The 18,385-nt window shown below is 24.6% G+C and overlaps 1 protein-coding gene across 1 annotated transcript in view; it reads left to right on the top strand.

Annotated features, from left to right (window-relative positions):
* LOC111635630 (serine/threonine-protein phosphatase 4 regulatory subunit 3-like) overlaps positions 1-18,385 on the top strand; it is a 110,569-nt gene that overhangs the window by 57,695 nt on the left and 34,489 nt on the right. The window contains 2 exon segments of the mRNA XM_023380646.1: positions 6,339-6,490; positions 9,929-10,031. Coding sequence (XP_023236414.1) covers positions 6,339-6,490; positions 9,929-10,031 — 255 coding nt within the window.

Raw genomic sequence — 18,385 nt, forward strand, 5'->3', positions numbered from 1 at the left:
TTAAATAATCATGGCTATTGTATCATCCGAAATTATATTTTGGAAGTTAGTTTTGATATAAAATTTATAACAACTAGTGACATCTAGTTCCAAAAATGTATCGATACTGTAATGAGATATCTCAGGACAAATGCTCGAGGTCAAAGGTCATGACCCCAAGAATTGTCGAGAATAACACAGGACAGGTTAAATAAATTGAGCAAAGTAGACAAGTCTTTTTAGTCTTCATTTAGTCTTAAAGACAAGTCTCCATAGGTGTCTTTTGCTGTCTTTTTTCATGCACTTGAGAAAAGTTTTAAATTTTAAAAAAATTTAATTGTCCTGGCAATTTTATTAAAACTAGTATATGTTTTCTCACTGAAAATGTTGAGTTTTAGATGTTATGTTGAGTAATAGACGTTCTTAAATTTAAACTTGATGCTCTCAAGCTCTCTTTGCATTTGTCTTAGTTGTTATTAATTTTTAGGGCTTCTGCCAAAGTCAAATAAAAATTAAGTAGAGCAAGTTTTTTTTGTGCACTGAAAATTTTTCTGTTAAAGTGTAGCTAATTAGAGAAGTCTCTCACAATGTTATACACTCTATTTAAAAGCCTATATTGATTTAAAGAATGGTGAATCTCTTCCTTGGCACATTTAAGAACCAAACAATATTTAAATCTAAATTTGTTATAGGATTTATTGTACATATTTGAGTTTATCTATTAAAGTGTACTAGTCATTAATATATTTTACAAGATTCTGAAGAAGAAAAATATATTTTACTTCATTGTTTGAAATTAGGCTTTTGTTAATCATATTAACTGTAGTTCATGTATTGTATCATTATACTTACATAATGTATTTTATGAATTTGTATAAATTGTTATTTAAACTATTTCTTAAAATTCATCATTGTATCAGCAAAATAAATATCAGTAGATTTTAATTTCATTCCTAATATTTTAGTGGCAGACTTTTCAATTCAATACTTGTTTAAGCTTCTCTTTGAGAGATTTTAACAAATGAATTAATAACAGAGGTAGAACTCTTAAAGCTTTCTATTTACATCTTACAGGTTCTGCTTTAGTTAAAATATTTTGTGAGAAAATTTAGACAGTAATGACAAAATACTGTATTTACTCGTTTATAAGATGAGGTTTTTATTAATTTTTCATTGCTTCAGAAACCAGGGTCATTCTATATGTATGAGCGAAGGATTCTCTGCATTTTTGTAATAATTTTTGTGAACTGTGTATATGCATTTTTTTACCGGATGTTTAGCCTTTGAAGTTTAAAAACAAAACTATTATCTGGGTTGGATGAATCATTCTTGCGTATTGTCAGGAGTAAAGATGATTAGCAATAAGAAAAGCAAAGCTTTTAAATTAAACTTCAAATTCAAATTCCAGAAACACACGGGAGCTCGATATAAGTTTTAATCCATTCCCATGAAAAGAGATGATTATTTAGAAATCAAAATTTAGGGAAACTCGTAAGTGTGGATTAGACTAGTAAGAATTGGCAAAAAAGATTCCTGATTGTCCAGCTTTACAAGAACAAATTATTATGTTGTCGATTTTACTAAATTTTTCTTTAAGTTTAAAATGCCAGTAATTTTTTCAAAACAATGTGTGCATTTACGTGCATTTGATAATAAAACGAATTAAACGAAATAAAATTAGAATTCAAGAAATAGCATATATAAACATGTTAAGAAGTTTTGTAAGAATGTAAAGTGATTTTAAAATTTAATCTTTTTGAAAGCAAAAAGTATTTTCTTTAGTAATAAATAAATAAAATTAAAATACTNTGTTGTCGATTTTACTAAATTTTTCTTTAAGTTTAAAATGCCAGTAATTTTTTCAAAACAATGTGTGCATTTACGTGCATTTGATAATATTTTATTTATGATTAAACGAAATAAAATTAGAATTCAAGAAATAGCATATATAAACATGTTAAGAAGTTTTGTAAGAATGTAAAGTGATTTTAAAATTTAATCTTTTTGAAAGCAAAAAGTATTTTCTTTAGTAATAAATAAATAAAATTAAATAACGAATTGTTGNAGTAGTTTAAACCCTATCTGTTACATTTTCTCCCTTTTATAATCAAAAGTTGAAAATATTTTATCTAAAACATGAATTATCATATTTGAATACAGTGGACCCGCCCTATAACACTGTTGATAATTCCATTTTATATGAATTCCATGTTGTACGAGTCACTTAGATTTTACAAATATATGTGCCAGGCTGTGAACAGCTCACGTATTTGTAAAATCTAAGTGACTTGTACAACATGGAATTCATATAAAACGGAATTATCAACAGTGTTATAGGGCAGGTCGACTGTATCTGTCCAGATTTGTATTGTAGAATGCCAAGGATATTTACATAAATTATAATCTTAGATAGTGATAAATTTTAGTTTATATAAAGTTTAAAACATTAATAGTAAAACACAGAATAACTAAATACATTGTCTCCTATAATACATAAATATTTATCTTTTCATTATCTGTTATATACATATCTATGTGATTTTCTTCATAACATTTTCCTTTAGTTATTAATGAAGATATTTACATAATTGATGAGGCATTATGAAAATTTTCAAATGTGTATATATAATAAAATTTCTATCAGCAAACTGGGTTACAAAATTTTTTTATAATATGTTTGTTATTAAATTTTTGTTATTTAGAGTTTTATTATTTTTTAAAAACAATGTGATCATAAGCAAATAGTAAATGCATATAATTTGTCATTATTTTTATGATGTTTTGTATAATTTTAGTTTGAATGATAAATGATGTAAAAAGAACACAGGCATGATAAAAATGCAAAATACTACTAAGTATAAAATTAAAACTTAGAATGATTTTATAAATTATTATAAGGTAACAAATCATAAAGAAGTGTAGTTAGAGTTCTGAAAGTTACTTCAGAAAACAAATATATAGTGTAGTTTTAATGTTTTAAATCATCTGTACTATGACTTTGTTCATAACTACAGATAAAATACATTACTGAGTAGTCATAAACTGTTTTTTAAATATTAAATTACATATTGCATGAGAAGGAAAGATGTAGAGGAAAGAATAGAATGAGATAATCATAAAATTAATAAAATATTTTCTATTTTTAAATTATATTAAATAAAAACTATTCAAACCTAAATCTTGAATAATTCTGTTGTATTCAATTATATTATTATTAGGAATTTTAAAAATATATATAAATTTCATGTATCGAATATTAGCTAAAATTTATTTTTGTTTTTAATTATGCTTTTTGAAATTAATTAATTAATATGAAATTTTATATTTTGTTGGTATTATGTAAATGCTTTTATACTATAATCATAAAAAGATAAAAGTAAACATTTGCAATAACTATAAAATTGATATTATGTATGCATATGAGCAATATAAAGTGTAAAGAAAGTTGTGTGTTAATGTGATATATTTAATTATACAGAAACATATGCTGGAGCAAGATAAAATATTTTCAAAATAATAACAGGAGAATCACTAGTGAAATTTGCTTTTTGCAAGGACTTAATAGTCAAATGATGAAAAAATTTCTATACACAATTAATAATAAATGACAAATCTAGTTTTGAAGAATTTTTATTTTTTAGAATAGATTCATCATTTCTTATAAAATTATAATGATAGTTCTTTTTAAAATTAATGTATTAGAAGTAAAACAGAAACTGGTTATAAATCTAGAAAATAGGAAAGATTGTCTTACATACTTTTTATGAAAATTAATAATATTTTGTAAAGATTTATTATATTACCTTATTATTTATAGTTGATACAATGAACATTTATAAGATATTCAAACTGCTGGTAAAATTTAATACTAAATGTATTTTTGTAAATGTAAATTTTTTTCTGTAAATTTATGCATAAGAATTAACTTTAAAAAACTGTACAGTAAAATCAGAATAACAACACGGTTAATTAATTTTTAAATACCTAGAAAAATGGTTTTAGAGAACTATTAAGATTAATTAATTATTCAAGTGTTTTAAAATATTTCATTTATCTTCTAGTAGATTTCAAGTGATACAGAAGTATAATTATAGAACTAGAATTGAAAATGCTTGTCCAAATATTAATTAATAAACATTAATATCATATGAATAAATTTAAAATATTGCAAAATTAATAAAAAATGATCACAGAATAACATATTACTATTTTTAAAGAAAATTCAGAAAATAAGAGTTTTTCTTATGCATCAAATTTGATTTTATTTAAAATTATTCAATTTTTTTAATATTATTACATTTAAATGTGGATTGTCTGACTTCAGTGTTTCCTTATTGTAGTGATTACTGCATAACTTAAAAATTGTTAACTGATATCTCCCTTATCAGCCATGTTACATATTCACTATTTCACAACATTAAATATTACTTTAATACTTTTTATTACAATTAAAATAACTCTTAACATAACTGTTTAATTTTTTAGTTCTTCATTTAGTCATATTTTTCATTTAGATCTTGTAAAATTCATTGCTTTCTGTTTAAGTTTTTTTTTTCTTAAATTAGTGCAAAGTGAGAAATTTCTGTGAATCCTATTACAAACAAGAATGAGATGAAACAACATAAATACATAGAAGCAACTTCTGATATTATTTGAAACAATTAAAAAACAAAGTTTCCATCTGAAATTGCATTATATTCTGTTTATTGTGAAAGTTAGGAGATAAAGCAGAATTATTCAATGTGTATAGTCTAAAGAAATTTAATGTTACAGAATAATTGAATAGCATTAAATTGATTAAAATTTTATTATTTAAGAAGTAAGAAAAATGTGCATTCATTGCATTTATCTGAAATTGAATTATCATCATCATCATCATTATTATTTCAGGCTGTTTTAGAATCATTGCATTATTGAATTATATTTTTCTAATGGTCAAATTAATGATGTAAATTTGAATTTTATAATTTGGTTTTTGTTAATTATATGAATGATTTTAAAGTTTCATACGTTTGAAAAGTGTATGAATGTTTAATTAATTAAAAATTAACAGTATTTGACAGTAATTTCTTGAATATAATTTGTGATTATATAAAATTTTTATATATTTTNATTTTAGACATAATTTTTCAGTATACGGAGTATTTATTGTTAAATTGCCTAAATTATCTACAAAAAGCTTTTATTGTATTCTAAAATTAATTGCTGAACTACATTTAGCATATTTATGTAATTTTAGCTGAATCTGATAAACGTTATTATATTTATAGATATACAGTTGAACCCCGTTTATCCAGCTCAAACGGGACTGAACCCAATCCATATGACCAAATTTCTGATAATTTGGAAAATTTGTTAATGACATAAAAAACATAGTTTAGATATGCATTATACTATATTTATTGCACATTATATATACTTTTGCAACAATATTAACAGTATAAAGCAAAAAACATCTACATACAGTATTAGATGTTTTATATCAGCTGATACAATACAGGTACATAAGTTTCCTAACCATTTGTATGGGAGTAGAACTTCTCTTTATGACTTTTTTTTAAGTTCAACCAGCAATTAGACTTAGTGCTCTGTAGGGAAACCAAAGGATTAATTTGAACCTAAGTAATTGTGATATACTGTACTGTATTCATTTATGCTACCAAATCCTTGGTTATAAAGTCACAGGTGTTCAAAATTGGCATTCGGCCAAGGGAAAACAGTATTCTTACAGCTGCAACATTATACTCAAGCAAGAATGTACTACTAACAAGTTAGTTCTGTAATTTTTTCACATATATATTGATAAGTTTTCCATATGACTATTTTTCTTATTCTGGAGATCCAGATTAATGGGTTTTGGATAAGTGGGGTTTCATTATATTTTGATTAAATGGTTTTGTAGGTGGTAAAAACTGAATGTGGAGTTTGTCTTGAAAGATTACTAGTGAACATGTGGGTGATGATGATAATAATAATTCTTTGATTTAGTAGACAACAAACAAGTTTAATTGAAACTAATACAAATAATGATCAGCAATCTTATTTATGGCATGTAAACTTGCCAGCCAACTTTGTGTTTTGATGATTTTGTGCTATTATCTGCAGTTCATTTTATTTTGACATTAATTTTATTTTATGATGAGAAATTCAAAATATTTATCTATCATGTAATTTTAAAATTGGGCATTATTTTTCTGATATTGATTGTAAGAAATATGTTTGTTGAAGTAGCCAGTCTAAAATTTATTTTCAACTAAGATGGAGAAGTGAGATTACAAAATAAGTAATGAATAATCAATTTTGTCTTATAATTTGTTTTCATTTTTAGTTTTTTAAACAGGTTTTTTTACTTTATTAAGTAGAGAAATAATTATTACAAATATATATTGCAGTATTGAGTAATAAAGTTCATATTAAAATATTTTAATTTGCAGAGTTAGGAGGTGCTGTGCAGTTATCTGGTATATTAAGGTTATTATTAGATCCTGAAAATATGCTTGCAACTGTAAATGTGAGTAAATTACTTGCTTGAATTATAATTCACATTTATATTAATAAACAAAGTATTTATTTTGTTTTAAATGTTGATCATTAAAGCTTTGTTTCTATTAAAAAAAAGTATTTGAGCTTTAATGCTAAATCAGAAGTTGCTATAAATTTTTCCAATTGAAAAACTACTATAAATAGTTTATAATATATTTTGTTTTATTTGCAATAAATATCTTAATTATAAAAATATCATTTTATTATGCTTATTATTGGTTTTCAATATACTGATTGTCTAGATAAATGGGCATTGGTTTCATTTAAGATTAATATATGAATCAAATGTTACAATAACAGCATAAAAAACAAAAAACTTAAAAATTAAAATTACTTATATACTTTATATGCCATATAAACATAAAACAATACAATATTATACTATCACAAACATGAAATAACACTGGTATTTGAGCAAAACAAAACTCCTTAGTTCTTTAATTAATATATGAGATTGTCTTCATGTCTGTAACCATCTTCTAATTTAGCACATGCTTTTCAGATCTCTGTTCAATCAAAACACTGTAGAATGAGATCTTTATTTCCAAACATTTCTTCCTACAAAAAGGAGCTGTAGTCATAGTGTACTGTCTTTGAGTTTAGTATATATATGATCATAGCTATTCATTGTATTTCAATTATCCATTGATTTTTGAATTTGTTCTTTTTTTCCCATGTGTAGGGTAGACAAAAAAATATCTTGTTTCCCATTATATATTATTTATGCAAATTCGTACCTAATTTTTTTACTTTCTTATTTGTTGAAATCTAAAAATATTATAATTGACTATTTTCTTTATACTTAGACAATATTCTTTGTCATAGTTAAAATACCATTAAAATTGTTATAGGGAATTACACTATTATTAACAGTAGTAAGTAATGTTAATATATCATTGTCCCAGTGTGCATAAGAAAAGGGCCTATTATTTGTTTCATTTTCTTGCAAATGATTGATTATTAAGAATGGCCCTATGATATGCGCTGACACATATAATGATAAATAAAAAACAATAAAGCTTCTCATATAGTTGGTTTTGTAGCCAAACATACATAAACCAAATTTCACTGATACTATTTTATGCATTGAAATAAAGAAGAAAAAACATTTTCTTCTGATTTATATTTATTTCCAGTTTTTTGTAATTATAAAAAAAATTTATATATGAGAGAAGTCAGACATTCTTTTGAATATTTTATTAGCTGAAAATGTTAACACTGAGAACTGGAACATGTGTTTTGACAGCCACTATTGATTTTGAAGTTCAATTATTTGTTTTTATTGGTTTATCTTGTTTCTATTAGAATATGGATATAAAAAAAAACTAATAAAAATACTGCCAAAATCTAAGATTTGAGCACAATAAGAAATTCTTGCCAGAAAGAATATAGAAACATCACTTCATAAATTTCTTCTTAATTGACTGTCTTTTTTAAAACAGTTTGGACTAGTTATGAATGATTTGTTAGTCAAATTTCAAAGTATGGGACTGAAGTAGTAAAGTTTAAATTTTTTGAACAAAGAAAGTTTTAAATGATGTATTAAAAACTGTTTTATGAAAATTCAAATTAATAAAATAATAAAATTTTTAAACTAATAAAAATTATAAAATTTAGCATGATAGATGTAATGATTTATGCAGAATATATGTATTCTATTTTCTATTTTACCATTAATACATGTGATTATTAAACAACAACTGTTCCAAAAAACATGTTATGCTGTTATAATTCAATCATTAGGAATTATTTCACTTTGATTCTTCCTTTTTTTCAATAACAACTTTTTCATATTTTCCTTCTTGTGATAAACTGTTTATATTGGACAGTTTATTACAAGACTTTACAAGTATTGGTATCAAATTAATGTGCATATTCATTTTATTACAGTAAGTAAGTAATCTTTTATCAAATTGTGTCCTTATCTTGTTTAGTACGTAATTTGTCTACAAGGACATATTTTATTACTAGGACTTACTATAATGGTGACTTTGTTTTGCAATTTAAAAAAATATATCAGAAAAAAAAAACAGTTTTTATTTTTCACCTGAACACATGTTACACGATATTGTGTTTTGGACCTGTATGTCTCTCAACAGCAGGTTTATGAACAACAATTTCTAAAACAAAATATGAAATTACTACAAAAATTTATAAATATAAAATTTATAAATTTATATGTATTTAAAAATCAAAAAATTATAAGTTTTATTTCGTCTTTTATTATTTTACTGTTGGGAATTTTATAAATTTTTGTAGTGCAGTAAGATCCCGCTTAACGCCGATTCGATATAACGTGGTCTACTAGAAGCCTAAAAAAGCTCAAAATTTACGCTGATTTAAATGATCACGGTATTTCATTGATTCGTATATAATATGATTATTTGCGAACACAAACCAATCAGCAAAAAGTGGCAAAAAGATGTACTTTCTTTAAATCTATGTTTGTTTGGTGCAATTTTGGAAAAATATAACATCATGGATTCCATAGGAAATATCGACTTCAATTGGCAAAAATTAACTGATAAATGTATGAACAAAGTGTGGAAGAAGTTATGGCTGAAGGTATCCAAGAATTCTCAACGAGAAGAGCTTATCACTGTATTGTTAGGTTGACCAAACTCAACCTAATCGATATAGCAGAACTAGGAGATATAAATGAGCAGGATATTGAGGTGTTACAGTAGGTTTCTGGTGAGAGCCTTACCAACGACAATCATCAGGAACTGGAAAATAGTGATTCTGAAAACGAAGAACCCAAAAAATTTCTCTACAGATTTCGTTAGTAAAAGTTTGGTAAGAGAACCGAAATCGTTGATCAAATTGTAGCGAATGATCTAGATTTTGAAAAGAGTGCAAAAGCAAAACGAGGCATTTTTAGTGCGATCTTTCGCTACTGACATTTTCTTAAGGAAAGAAAAAAGTGACAAATGAAACTTCACAACTTTATTGGAAAAGAACAAGAATTTCAGAAAACTCAGGACCTTCATCACAAAAAATGAATTTTATATTTCTGTGTGCATATGTTTATGTATTATTTAACATATATTATTATGCAAGTTAATATAAAAATAACTTAGAATTAAAGTAAAAGTTTTTTATTTTTGGTTGCACGTACCACTTTCTCTATTTACTGCGTTAAGATGACCTCGTTTAACACTTTGTCATCTAGGAATACATCCTAAGCATAAAATGAGGTCTTACTGTAATAGTTTAAAATAATATAGCCACAAACAGTGGCACATTATAGCTTGTAAGGCCCAGGCAATTTTGAATTAGGGGACCTCTTGTACAGTATTGACTTCAGACATTTTTCTACAGGGAAAAACATTTTCTTATAAAAGATTACTTTGGGACCTCNATATATAATATATTGTTTTGCTGTTTTGATTTTTTATTTACATAGAAATCTGAAAAGACAGACTTCTTGAATTTCTTTTATAAACATTGTATGCATGTGTTAGTTTCACCAGTTTTAGCAAACACGGCTGAAGATAAACCAAGTAAAGGTAAGAATAATTTAATAGAATTTCATTTTTACGTCAATATTTCATTATGTTAAGTCCTTAATGCCTAGAGTCATGTAAGAAATGTTATGATATTAATTATAATTAACAAATAAAATGCTTTAAATTTTAATCTGTTGTCATATGTTAAATATTTGAAATTTTATGAACATGAAATTGATCAACTAATTTATTGTTTAGAGGAAAATTTCTCTTTTAACAAATGAGAATTATTTTGAATGATAATTAAGTAATTGGTAATTAACATGTAAATTTTATTGTTTGTATGTGAATATAAAATATACCTATTTGTTGCGTTATTTAGAAGTATCAATAATTTAGCCTTCATCATAAAATTAGGAAAAAATTATAATTAACTCTTATGTTATTAAAGGTGTTCTAAATGTGCTGAAACTAAATTAGTATATTATGAAATTTATTATACTTGGAAAAGAATGAAGATTTGTTTTCAAAAAATATATATTTTTTCTATAATGTGAAAAATATCAGTAAATTAATATGAAGTTTATCAAGATTTTTTTATTCTAAATTAATTTAAATGTTAAATACTGAGTTACAAAACTGATTTTTCATTTCTTGTTTTGATTCTTTAAGTATTTTAATATTCCATATTATTTGTATATCATTTTCTTTTGTTTATTTGTAAATGGTTACATGAATATTGCTGTTTCAGTTAAATCAGATTAGATATAGTGAGATTTACTGTAAGGAAATTATTTTATTGGTTTTAGCATGTATTTTCTCTGTTTAATGCTGGCGTTTATTTTATAATGTTATGCATGTATGTATGTATATTTATTCATTTTTATTTATACTTTGATATTGCTATTCTTTGTTATTTCATACTGTAGTCATACAGTAATTTCTACTTTTAAATTAAATTATATCTCTCCAGATTGTTTTGTTATATTAAAAATATTAATAATTAGTAGTTTAAACCCTATCTGTTACATTTTCTCCCTTTTATAATCAAAAGTTGAAAATATTTTATCTAAAACATGAATTATCATATTTGAATACAGTGGACCCGCCCTATAACACTGTTGATAATTCCATTTTATATGAATTCCATGTTGTACGAGTCACTTAGATTTTACAAATATATGTGCCAGGCTGTGAACAGCTCACGTATTTGTAAAATCTAAGTGACTTGTACAACATGGAATTCATATAAAACGGAATTATCAACAGTGTTATAGGGCAGGTCGACTGTATCTGTCCAGATTTGTATTGTAGAATGCCAAGGATATTTACATAAATTATAATCTTAGATAGTGATAAATTTTAGTTTATATAAAGTTTAAAACATTAATAGTAAAACACAGAATAACTAAATACATTGTCTCCTATAATACATAAATATTTATCTTTTCATTATCTGTTATATACATATCTATGTGATTTTCTTCATAACATTTTCCTTTAGTTATTAATGAAGATATTTACATAATTGATGAGGCATTATGAAAATTTTCAAATGTGTATATATAATAAAATTTCTATCAGCAAACTGGGTTACAAAATTTTTTTATAATATGTTTGTTATTAAATTTTTGTTATTTAGAGTTTTATTATTTTTTAAAAACAATGTGATCATAAGCAAATAGTAAATGCATATAATTTGTCATTATTTTTATGATGTTTTGTATAATTTTAGTTTGAATGATAAATGATGTAAAAAGAACACAGGCATGATAAAAATGCAAAATACTACTAAGTATAAAATTAAAACTTAGAATGATTTTATAAATTATTATAAGGTAACAAATCATAAAGAAGTGTAGTTAGAGTTCTGAAAGTTACTTCAGAAAACAAATATATAGTGTAGTTTTAATGTTTTAAATCATCTGTACTATGACTTTGTTCATAACTACAGATAAAATACATTACTGAGTAGTCATAAACTGTTTTTTAAATATTAAATTACATATTGCATGAGAAGGAAAGATGTAGAGGAAAGAATAGAATGAGATAATCATAAAATTAATAAAATATTTTCTATTTTTAAATTATATTAAATAAAAACTATTCAAACCTAAATCTTGAATAATTCTGTTGTATTCAATTATATTATTATTAGGAATTTTAAAAATATATATAAATTTCATGTATCGAATATTAGCTAAAATTTATTTTTGTTTTTAATTATGCTTTTTGAAATTAATTAATTAATATGAAATTTTATATTTTGTTGGTATTATGTAAATGCTTTTATACTATAATCATAAAAAGATAAAAGTAAACATTTGCAATAACTATAAAATTGATATTATGTATGCATATGAGCAATATAAAGTGTAAAGAAAGTTGTGTGTTAATGTGATATATTTAATTATACAGAAACATATGCTGGAGCAAGATAAAATATTTTCAAAATAATAACAGGAGAATCACTAGTGAAATTTGCTTTTTGCAAGGACTTAATAGTCAAATGATGAAAAAATTTCTATACACAATTAATAATAAATGACAAATCTAGTTTTGAAGAATTTTTATTTTTTAGAATAGATTCATCATTTCTTATAAAATTATAATGATAGTTCTTTTTAAAATTAATGTATTAGAAGTAAAACAGAAACTGGTTATAAATCTAGAAAATAGGAAAGATTGTCTTACATACTTTTTATGAAAATTAATAATATTTTGTAAAGATTTATTATATTACCTTATTATTTATAGTTGATACAATGAACATTTATAAGATATTCAAACTGCTGGTAAAATTTAATACTAAATGTATTTTTGTAAATGTANTGCTAGATTACATTGTTATCTTAAATAAGTTGTTTGAATTACATTGAATGAATAATATCAAACAGTTTATTGTGTAAGGATTAATAAATTTAAAGCAATGAATTATGTTAGCTTCTGTCTAAAATTTTAACTTGAGTTTTGTTTTATAATAGTATATAAAAGAAAATAAAATAGATAGAAAAATTATATATTGAAATACAGTGTGACCCCCAATTTATGAGTGTAATTTCTTTCTGTAAAGCTCTTGTAACCAAATTTATTGTCAAAATTTGTATCTCAGTTTAGCATAATACAGTTATCCGTATTCCTGAAATAACATAAAAATTATTTTCTTACCTATTATGAATTAAGTTAGTAAAATAGTATAAAATTAAAGAAAGAAAGGAATAAAGCCAAAGATGCAGATGTTTTTGCTTCTTTATACTAGAAATTTGGCTTTGTACTAGGCTTCATACAAGCAGTCTGTTTTATTTGGTTATATTTATTGTGAAGTGTATGAATGATTATTAAAATAAAATTATTTTTTAATTAATGAAATTGTAATTGCTGATAGAAAGATCTATAATGTAAGGTGAATCTCACTAACTTGCACAGCTATGTTTGGATGAATAGTACTATCCTTAATGAATGAAAAAAGAAAATATCAACTAGAATTTGTGGTATATAGTTTCAAAAAATGCACTTTTTCTGGTCTGAAACAAAATAGTTTATTTGAAACTAACCTCCAGATTTCATTCCCATTTTTATCCCTTCTTTCTGTTTTATGGTTGGTTTAAAAACTTGAGTCTTTTTTATCTCATAAATAGTTTGCTATATTGAATTCTTGTATATCAAATACTCATAGATAGGTGTCACACTGTAATGATTGTCATTGCAATTGTAACACCAGTTTATATTTAGGTAATATAATTGTATGTTTGTAGGATATTATTACCTATAGTTAATTAGTAATTTCTGCAGTTATATTATTTTATGCTGTTTTTGCATTATATGAATTTTTATTTTAGTTAAAAAAAAAAAAACATATTGGATATAATTTTGTTACAAATAAAATGTTATAAGAAGGATTCTGTAAAAAAGAATTTATTTTATGTTGAACTATATAATAATAATTTATGCTGTAACAGGTGATTTATGAATAAATGTCTTGTATAAACTTTAAAAAAAAAATTCACAGAAAAAGAATTCTTATTCATTTAATGAAAATATTTTATTGAAATGCTATCTTTTAAATTTTAATTTATTTGATATTGTTTTTATAGTATTTTACAAAAATTATAATTTACACATTATGGTAAACACATTACTCTTTTGATTAAAATATATGATTAGTTGAACAAAAATTAACTTGAATTAGAAATTATCATGATCAATGGTAATTTGTAACTAATAATTGCATACTATACAATTTAAATATATTGGCTTTACTGTACAGTTTTGTCATCTTGTAACAAGTTTCTGAATTGTAATCTATTGTAAGTGAATGCTATATTACAGTAAATATTGTTAATAGGAAACATTATGATATATTTTTTGATGATAATTATTTTCTTTCATTCTTTTTATTAATAGATAATATACTATAATTAAGTTAGAGATAGTTTTAAAAAGGATTAACAAATTTGCCATTAGAAATATTATATTTCAAATTTTATTTTAAGATTGTATCTGATTGATTCTTAGCTTTTCAATTCTTATCACAAAATTTTTTTATAATATGTTTGTTATTAAATTTTTGTTATTTAGAGTTTTATTATTTTTTAAAAACAATGTGATCATAAGCAAATAGTAAATGCATATAATTTGTCATTATTTTTATGATGTTTTGTATAATTTTAGTTTGAATGATAAATGATGTAAAAAGAACACAGGCATGATAAAAATGCAAAATACTACTANCTAAGGCAAAAAGCCTTGTTTTATTCTTTTTATAACTTGATTTGTTACATTTGCTATTTATTCTATATTTTGAAATACAGGGTAGCTTTAAAAAGTTTTCAGAATTCAATTTTACTATGGGTGATATTTTTTAAATGTTCCGGGAATGTTTCCTCTAACTAATTCCCTGTAACTGTTAATTTTTTGTTAGACACTGATGCTTGTTTATATTAAGCTAATTCAAATTATGAGTTGCTTGAACACATTTCCAAAAGTCGTTTTCTTTAAAATGGTGTTATGATTGCTTGGATGAACTTGCTGGCATTCTTGATTGTCTTCTAGAAACTTGTTTTATCTGAGAAAAGGGTTAAAACTCACATAATGCTTAGTTGAGAGTATGGTTTCAGCAGTGCCACATTGTACTTCGAAAGATCTCACTTTACTGAGAAGAAAATGTGTGTTGGAACATTATTGTAAAGAAGAAATTACACTTTAATAATAAAAATTTTGATGAATTATAGTTGAGGTAGCACATAATATTTAAAAGAAAAAATAAAGATAGTGTATATAAGAAATAACAATAATAAACATCTCAAAGCCTATTTATTATATTTTATAATAAATCAAATGATTGCTGGATTAAATCAGGCTACTTTTACTGCTATTATTAATAATTAAATACTGTGTAATTTGATATTAGATGTAGGCATTATGTGCCATCTCTAATTAAATTTAATAATTATAATTAAATTAATATTTATTATATTTTAATTTTATTCTTCCAGAATATTCTAAATTATTTAATAAATATTAATTTAAATGTTTGTTTGTTTTATTAAGTTATGGCAATGCAACACTTGGGCAATCTGCCTAGGGGGATGTTTTCCAGGAGGTCTTTTTTTAAGGGTAACTGGCTCTTATTCAGGCATTACAGACATGGAGAAAGCCCAGAAAACCCATGGCCAGCCTTTCCTGGCAAGGTGTGAACCTATGACCAAATTTCCAGTGTTTAGGGAACAGAATTGCTTGGCCACTGGTGGGCCCAATGTAAATGTAATTATTAAATTTAATAAGAAATGGTACCTAACACCTTACTGAATTTTTCTAAGCTGGTAATAGACTATTAAATAACTCCACTAAAGTCTTTAAACTATACCAGCAAAAATAATTTAATTTAAATACATTACAATACTTTTCCAGCCCCTTGGAATCTGTCAGGTTGTTATAATTAGAATGCTAAATGTTGGAATTTGAATTTAAATATTTTCAATTGGTAGGAATCTTAAATGTTGGTAGGAATGAACAAATACGTCAAAATTCACATTTAGGTGTTAATTAACATTAAATTTAAAATAAAAATTAATGAATTTTTGTATATTAATTTCTTATTTTTTATAAATGTGGTCTGGATCATTGAAAAAGGACTGCCATGCATGCAAAATGCTCACATCCTTAAAATTGATACATTCCCCCTTTAGTTCAACTTTTAAAATTTCCAGAGCTTCTAAAATTTTGATTTGATCAGTGAAGGGTGGGTCTAATGAGATTGGCTTGCTGTAGTTTAGCTTCTATGTCAGAAGCATGCCTAACACCTTTCTCTAGTACCAAAGTATGCAGTATTTAATTATTAATAATAGCAATAAAAGTAGTTTGATTTAATCTGGCAATTGTTTGGATTATTATGAAATAACAATTGCCTGATTAAATCAAATTAAATATGAAATAATAATAATGTAATAAAAAATTTCTATTCATCTTTAACATGATAAGAAATGAAAAGTAATAGTTCCAGACTAATAAACAAGTAACATACTGGATGTAGATCAAATATATAAGCACAGAGAAGAAATTCTGTTATACAGTAGAGCATCAATTATCTTAATATTGATCAACCGAAACATCGGTTAACTGAAAGCATTCCAGTCGGCAAATTTAAATTTTTGCTAGTGCTATGGCGCTGCAATATTTGGCTGTCTTGGGCTACTCCAATATTATTTTTGTTGGTGTGCATGTTTTAGCTGGCAGTACTGGCGCGATCATGAGAGGGTACTTAAGGACGCACCAGGATTTGAACAAACTTCGACATGGGATAGGTTAATATATTTTTTGTACATAATAGGTTATCCGAAAATCAATTATCTGAGCAACCCTAGTCCCAAATTGTTTCAGATAATCGATGCTCTACCGTATATTAAAAGAATTTATATTTTTATATATATAAGAATGCTAAAATAAGAATAGATGGTCAAAGAATAGTGTTAAATGGTGAAATCTCATATTTATTGATAGATAGTGGATGATACTAAAGAAACAAATAGATGAATGGAATACAGTAGAGCCTCGAAAACTCGGCCTGATGTGGACCGAAGGGTGGCCGAGTTTGTGAAAATGCCGGGTTATCGGGAATGGGGTTAAAAAAACTAAGTATGAGTGTTTCCTCAGAAAATACTGTATTTGTATGTATTGTTTACTTGAGAATACAACAGAGAATAAACTGCCCAAATACCCTTAAACAAAGGAAAAGTACAATCTTTATGAAAGCATAGAGCCTTTACTACATGAAAATGAAAATTAATGAATACACTGTGTACAGTAATTTACCTGATAAGACAGACCCCCAGAAAAATACTTTATGAGGCATAAAGCTGTTTATAATGAAAATTAATTAACTAAAGATTTTTTTGACCTGCCAGGGTGTGGCCGAGTTATCCGGAGTGCCGAGTTTTCGAGGCTCTACTGTATATGAAGATATTACGTAACAAAAGGGATGTTTGTTGGAATAGAAGTTTATATACAGAAATATTAAAACAATGTTATAAGTAATAAAAAGGCTGAGCAACTTTTAGGTTTAGAAGATTATTATTTAAGAAACGACCAAGAGACTTGATTGAACAAATTAGGAATACAGATGATATATTAGAATTTTATATATATTTTAATAACAGCTCATTGTCTTGTGTTATGTTTATTTAATAATACTTCCTGTATAATAATTTTACAGTTTATTTTTAATACTTAAACAAAATCAGAGGTTTTAAAAGGATGGTATATATAAATATTTTTAAAATAATTTTATAATAAAAATTTTTAAGAAAATTTGATGGATTGATTGAGATCATTCTTTAAAACATACTTCTGAAGATAATTTAAGTTGAGCAAAGATATATTTTCTATTAATCACTTATCTGTAAGCTTGTTTATATTAAACCAATCCAACTTAAAGATGTTTGATTAAGTTGAATAAATTTGTTAACTTGTTTACTTAGCTTTATTATCAATTGACTTAATATTGAAAGATTTGTTTTGAAAATCAAATCTTAATAATTGTTTGTAATTTTACTCTTTTCCTGAACATTTATAATTTATTTCCTTACAAAGCAGTTTTTAAAATTCATTAATGCTTAGTTTCAGTTTGTTAAAGTTCTATGTTTTTATAACATAATTGGTAATGTCAATTTGCCTAGAAGATTTTGAGTTCAAAGCTCATTTTTTTTGTTCTTTTGTAAATTAATTTAAGTGGTGTACTTATTAAAATTACTTTTAGACAGCTTTGACTTTGTACTCCAAGAAAAATTCTTCTAAGTTTTAATTTAGTCTTCATCTAGTGTTCATATATATTTGATGATAAATTGAGCTACATATCTTGCATGTTAAATTCATAAAAATTTGTAAATGAATGAATAAAATTTCAAGAATACTTAAAA

The sequence above is a fragment of the Centruroides sculpturatus genome, unplaced genomic scaffold, assembly GCF_000671375.1.
Source record: "Centruroides sculpturatus isolate CEXI.00-Female unplaced genomic scaffold, Cexi_2.0 scaffold1025, whole genome shotgun sequence".
In the NCBI taxonomy this organism is placed as follows: Eukaryota; Metazoa; Arthropoda; class Arachnida; order Scorpiones; family Buthidae; genus Centruroides; species Centruroides sculpturatus.